The sequence below is a fragment of the Sceloporus undulatus genome, chromosome 1 (genome assembly GCF_019175285.1).
Source record: "Sceloporus undulatus isolate JIND9_A2432 ecotype Alabama chromosome 1, SceUnd_v1.1, whole genome shotgun sequence".
In the NCBI taxonomy this organism is placed as follows: domain Eukaryota; kingdom Metazoa; phylum Chordata; class Lepidosauria; order Squamata; family Phrynosomatidae; genus Sceloporus; species Sceloporus undulatus.
Window position 1 is genome coordinate 71,638,269 of NC_056522.1, and position 6,710 is coordinate 71,644,978.

The 6,710-nt window shown below is 40.1% G+C and overlaps 1 protein-coding gene across 1 annotated transcript in view; it reads right to left on the reverse strand.

Moving 5' to 3' along the window:
- PGBD5 (piggyBac transposable element derived 5) overlaps nt 1-6,710 on the reverse strand; it is a 91,439-nt gene that overhangs the window by 9,559 nt on the left and 75,170 nt on the right. Inside the window, 1 exon segment of the mRNA XM_042445132.1 lies at nt 5,079-5,259. Coding sequence (XP_042301066.1) covers nt 5,079-5,259 — 181 coding nt within the window.

A 6,710-nucleotide genomic window follows, 5' to 3' on the forward strand; every position in this document is an offset into this window, starting at 1 on the left:
AGTCAGAATGCCTGCGCTGCATTTCCCTTTTATTCCCAATTGATTCCGTGGGTCAGTTGGAACTGACAGGTCACTCTCTCTCAGCCTCAGTGGAAGGCAATGGCAAAGCTCCTCTGAAGAGAATGTAGCAGGAGGAAAGGGGTCAGTTCACTTCAGGTCACAGGCAGGGCACGAATGGAGCTCCCATCAGGCACCTTCCCCTCCTTTTTTATTTTTTAAAATTATTTTTGACAAAATACGCGCATGTTTTTTTTTCTTGAGGCAGATATACATGGATAGAACGTGGCTGCTTGTTCCCTTTCACTTTCATTTGCTGGCTTCCAGCAAAGGGGAAATGTTGCAAAGGGCAAGACTGAATGCTACAATTCAAATGGTACATTTGTTGCTCTTGTCAATTTGGCAAATTGGCAAAATGATACATGCTTTTGCTACTGTCTCTAAGGAATTCAGGGGTAGCCCTGTACTGCTTTTAAAAGCAAAAAAACAATGCATGGCAATCACATCCTTTTCTGGCATTTCCGAGGTGAAGAATTTATTGTTGTTGTTATTATTATTATTATTATTATTATTACTACTACTACATGTGTAAGAGGCATTCTGGGGTGGCAAGGAATGGGGGATACAGGATGCATTAGCTTGTATTTTGGGGTTGAAAATGGGGCCAAGGGCAGATCATAACCTGCACTGACCCAAATGCCCACAACACACACACAGACACACAAAAGAGGTTTTTAAATTTGATTTGACAAAATGTGCGCATTTTGTGCCTGGCTCTTTAAAAAAAAGGAGGGGGAAGCACTCTTCCGATGCCCGAATGAGTGCTGCAAACGTCACCTATGACGATCACTTGATTGATAGCAGGCGCCTTCACGTTAAACCTGATTTCTTGTAGAAGGCATTCGGGTTAAAATGCCCCTGAATTGTAGTGGGCACTTGCTAACAGAGAGATTTGGGAGGTGGGCCTCCAAATCTGCCCAGTTCCTTCAGGAGCAAACCCGCCAGTGGGAATGGGGCCTTAAAGTACACACACACACACACACACACACACACACACACACACACACACATACAAGGTGTGCTGAGTTCAGCTGGAGTTCCTTTCACAGGTAAGTGTGTTTAGGCTTTCAACTTAAGAAAAACAATTTACATATCACAGGAAGAGCCTATGCAGACTCTCCTATGTACTGACTCTGAATGTACAGGCAACATGGGTGGGAGAACAAAGATGTGGGCCCAGGGATGGCAGATGCAGGGCTGGTAGTTATGCCTCTGAGGAAAATATCTCAGCTTTTGGTCTAGCAGTTTTGTCCCTCATACATCAGAAAAACTAATAATTAAACATGTTCCTCTGGAATAGTATGCAAAGGGATGTTGTAACACGTTTGACACAAAGTGTGATTAAAAAAAAGTTTTAGCACAAGCTTTCATAGACTTGGTCTGAGAAAATAGACAAAGTCTACAAAACCTTATGCTACAACCTTTTTCACACAGTTAGTCTCAAAGGTGCTACAACATCCCATTCCATACTAATCATCCCCAAGACAAAGATGGCGAACCTGTGGCTACTGGACTTGAATTTCCACCAGCCCTCAGTACTGCCTGGGATTAATGGGAATTCAAGAACATCTTGAAGTCCATAGGTTATCCTGATGTCTCATAAGGTATGAAATCTCAGTTTTCTTCAATAATGAAAAATCTACACTGGCACATTTACTGACATGCACTTTAAATTAAAACTAGAGCCATAATAAAGTTCAGAACACAATTAATCACACTTCTTCCTTTAGCTCACACAGAGGACTGGAAAAAAGAACTACATCTTACACACAGCATTATGGGCACTATACATAATCCACCTCTTTAATGCCTCCACCCCAACAAATCCCAGAAGGCATCCCAGAAGGACAACCTAAAAAAGCAGTGACTGTTTTAACAGCAAGGGTAGATTTAGCACCACCAGTCAACCAATGCAACTTGAAAGGATTAAAACCAATCATAAGCCTAAAATCTCCAATAAAAATTCATACAGTTGCTTTAGCAGTGGGCAATAAAAATTAAATTTATCTGGATCAATTATTCTGTTCCATTTTATTAAATCTGAATCACAAGTATTGGGCTCACACTGCTAAAACTCAACACAAACAGTGCATACACCAGCCTGGAAAACAGAAGCACAATCTTAGTCATGGTTTAGGGTGATACTTCACACACACACACACACACACACACACACACCACAGAGTGAGAGGATACACATCATCACAAAATTAGACAAAGAGGACACTGCCTTGCATAAAGCCCCAAATGCTAATTTATAGCTGCAGATGCAAAATTAGAAACATTTTGTATGATTGAAACAGAATTACAGCATGTCTGTCCTCCCTAAGGGTAAGACTTACACAAGGTGACCTGTGCACCTGCTTAGTTTGTTGTCTAGCTCAAGGGTGGGACTCTTATAAGTTGTTGGCAAAGTGTTCAAGGGCTGTCTTTTTTGTTTTGGTGCCTTAAAATGGTTTTCAGTACAAATACATCACTATCAGCATTATGGTTGCTTGTTGTTATATGCCTTGAAGTTAACTGTAAGTTATTGTGATCCTACTTGAAGGTTTCATTGGCAAGATTTATTTAGAAAAGGTCTGTTGAGGCTGAGCTTGTGCTATCTGCCCAAGGTTACCCAGTGGCTTTCCAAAGCTGAGCAGGATTTCAAACTCTAATTTCTCTGAATTACAGTTTAACATTCAAACCACTACACCAACACTGAACTGACTCTTCCTATTAGTGTATGCTGGCATTCACTACTGCAATTATAGATCTGTTGTTGAGAGTTATGGATTCAGCATGGTGTATGGGTTTGGACATTGGTCTACAAATCTGAAGATCAGGGTTCAGTTCCCCACTCAGCCATGGAAACCCTTAAGCAAGTCATACACACTTAGAACCCCTAAAACTCATGATAGTATCACCTTAGGGTCACCATAAGTCAGAAACACTTTGAAGGCACACAACAACAACTTAATATTTAATGATTAATTCATTTTAATAACATATATTAAAAATTTCACCCACTCATTATAAAATCTTTTCACTTGTATTTGATCATTTTTAATAAATTTATATTAGGACAATGAAGATTAAATATACTTTAATATAATATGGATAATCAATATTAAATGAATTCAATATTGACTATGAATATTGAACTAAAATGAACTAAACTGACTAGGATATTGATTGACTTTCCCATTGACTACCACATTATTTAGTTCCTTTGACTCTTTGACAAGGATAATTTTTTTGTGTTTTGCTATATCAGTTTGGAGGCAAAACACAACATCATTTTTTTTCCAAAACAAAAATTGGAGGGAGTAGGGGGGTGCAAAAACGGCTGGAAGATTGCATGTGGCCCCTGGGCTGCACTCTGCCCACCTCTGACTTCAAGGGTATCTCAACAGGTCTGACTTGGTGTAAAGCAGCTTCCAATGTTCACCTTCTCCTCCTCTTGCATCTTGAAAAGGCATCAGTGAAGGTAAACAAGTCAGATGTAATCCTCTGCAGAGTTACATGGATGGAAAAAAAATGCCTGATTCCCATGGGGCATGCTTCTGAGTAAACATGCATGTGGATGGTCTCTCTCACTCTGTGTGTGTCTATGCACTATTCAAAACATCAGAAACGAGCCTTTATCAAGGCTCAGAGAGAAACATTCACCACACACAAGGCATTGTAAGAGGATTCTCAACTGACCCCAGTCCCACATACTCTTTCCTAAAATTCATACACTCTTGTGATTCATACATTGCAGCCATACACAATTGCCCCCCTTATTTGCCAGTGTGCCATGCGCAATGCATTGCTCACCCTAATGGAGCACTCCCATTCATGTCAAGTACAAGGCCAACTGTAAGTCATGAATCAGTCCTCTAAAGAGTGAATTAGAGATAATGTGGAGGACTGTGACCAGATCTCCCAAACACCCCTCTCCTTCCCATTCTAAAGGTATCAGACAGGGTTTGAAGCAACAGTACTACAGTGATGAGCTTAAAACAATTTCCTCTCAGTTTTCCTGATCTATCTCACATACTATCTCTGGCCAAGACAGAAACCTGTATTTTTTCCACCATGGGTGAACAGCAGCATTAAAAAGTCTCTCCCCATCCTTCTGATGCATTCAAAATCTGAAGCCTTCTCCCTTGGCTGCTTTCAAGTGAAAAACAAAAACAAAACATCAACACAGATGTTCCACCAGCTCCCATGTCATATTAATCTTTGGGCTGGTTCAGGACATTTGGTCCCTGAGGCAAAGTGATAAATGGTACTTCCTCACACTTAGTTAAATAATGGTATACAGGTATATAGCATTTAAAATAATCGAAGTCTGTCAAAGTATTTTGGCCCATTACTTCTATGTCAGTAGAATTTCAACCATATAAAATTAAAGAGCTGATTTGCTGCCCTTTCATAGCATTCCAAACCACCCATCTGAAGTAAGGGTAAGCCCTGTTCCATCCTGGTTCTATATTTGTGATTACATCTGTCTTGTCTTACTTGACCAAAAGCAAGTAGTAGTAGTAGTAGTAGTTGTTGCTGTTGTCTCAATGGACAGATTAGGCACTAGAAGTCTATTCATCTACTGTGGAGCACAGATGGAATCTTACATATTTTACCAGACAGGGGTGTAACCTAACCATCTGCAGCACAAAAACAGTGGAGCTGGAACTCTATTTTATTACCCCAGAGGAATGTTCACATCCATAATTTTGTCACTCTCACCTAACACAAAAAATATTGTAGGAATTCAGTTAAACCTTGAAAGAGTTTTTGGGAGGGAGGGAAGGGGGCAGAAATCCCAGAATATCAGGTAACATGGCCAACGTGGTCCAAAACGCAATTGTTGGATTAAAAATATATGAAGGATTTGTTCATTTAAAGCTTCATAAAATGAAAATGCCCCTGAATTTAATATTCCACAGAACAAGCCATATCCATTTATTGTAGCAAACAGAAGAAGAGGTAGTAGCTTATGCTTGTGTGGTAATGGCCAACCACAAGCGCTCATTTTGTTCAAGTATGCTACAAACCTTGCTTCTCAAACTCTTCAAAGAGATTCAGGCTGGTGATGCTGGGGCCAGTGAAAATGATGTAGTTTTTCCCTGCAGCATTCTGACAAAGACTCTTGGCCACCATGCTGTGGAGCTGGGTTTTGTTCTTCAAAGCATCCAGACCTTCAGTCCCACTTCCTTCTTTCAGGTGGACATAGATCTTAATGATCAAACACAGAAAGAAAAGAAAAGAAATAGCAAGGAGAAAAGTTAGAGAGATGAACCTGAAAGTATGGATACTTAAGGTCTCTTAGTCATTTAACTCTTCTGTCAAAACTGCCACAAGAAACATCACTTGATACTGACTTAACAGTCAGAAGAAATGCCATGTTCTGAGTTGGTCTGCTTTTCCAGAAATCACTGGATTTCTTAGTCATGCACACAACTACTGAGTATGAAACATAAAGAGTCTTGGTTTTGATTGTCTTAGATAATAATGCACCTGTTGTAGTTTTCTGTTATTGTCTTTTCTGTTATTGCTTTCAGGTTTTGACAAGAAAGACATCTGAAATGTTTCATCTTAACTACAGAGCATGAAAAGGCACTTGCTTGTCAAAGCAGCACTTTTGATGCCTGCCTCCAGGCTCTGGAACCCCCTTCTAATGGAAGACAGGATAATTTCACTTCTGTTGTCTTTGTGCTTACAGGCAGACCTTTTTCTCAAACAGACTTTGTGTGTTTAAGGTAACTTGTTTGTGAAAGCAGGTCTTAAGTTAGGGACTGAAATTATATAGATGGTGGGGCACACAATTATTTAGGTTATTTGAGAAAAAAATGTGTGGAAGTAGTGGCAGCCCGTGGACCCTCTGTAGTTGATCGCTTCCGTTTTAACCAGTGCATGGTGTTTGCTTCTTTTCTATTGAGATGTTTTTAATTTATTTGTTCTTATATTTTAATTATATTTTATATTTTATTTGTATTTTATTTCTGCATACTAGTTTTAGCAGAAATAAAAAAATCAGGAAATATTAATACTTGTAAAGTGTCACTTAAGATACATCTCTTATATTAAATAATAAATAAATAAAAGTTTTATTTTTATACCGCCCTTCCACTGATCAGGGCGGTGTACAACATGTTAACAATTACAACAGTGACATAACATTACATATCTCAAGCATAGGAAAATAGCAAATAACAATGCAATTTCAATACAAAGACAACATACAATACATGATAAAAATCAATACATGTCTCAAAAACAGCCAATATTACATAACAGCAATAACATATCCAAACAGAATTAGCCCAGCATTAATAACCAAAACGCAAGGCAAAGGGGGAAGGAAAAAAGGGTCATTCCCTAATGAACAAATTACAAAACCCCTACACAACCCAACAAAATCTAACAGAAACTAATAATTCCCGTTCCTCCCCCCAAAAAGGCTTCCCACCCGCACAGTTGGGCGGTACTGGCGCTGATGGAGATTGCGCCTCAAGTCCTTGGGCCGACCAGGTGGAAAGTGCGGCCAAAGCCCTCCGGGGCGTCCTCCGGCGGCGAGAGAGTCCTCCGGGCCGCTGCCCAGATGGAAAGAGGGCGGGCGGCATCCTCTTCAGGGAGGCCGGTGAGCCGGCTTTGTAGGGGCCGGTCTCACCGGCCCCTCCCCTTGG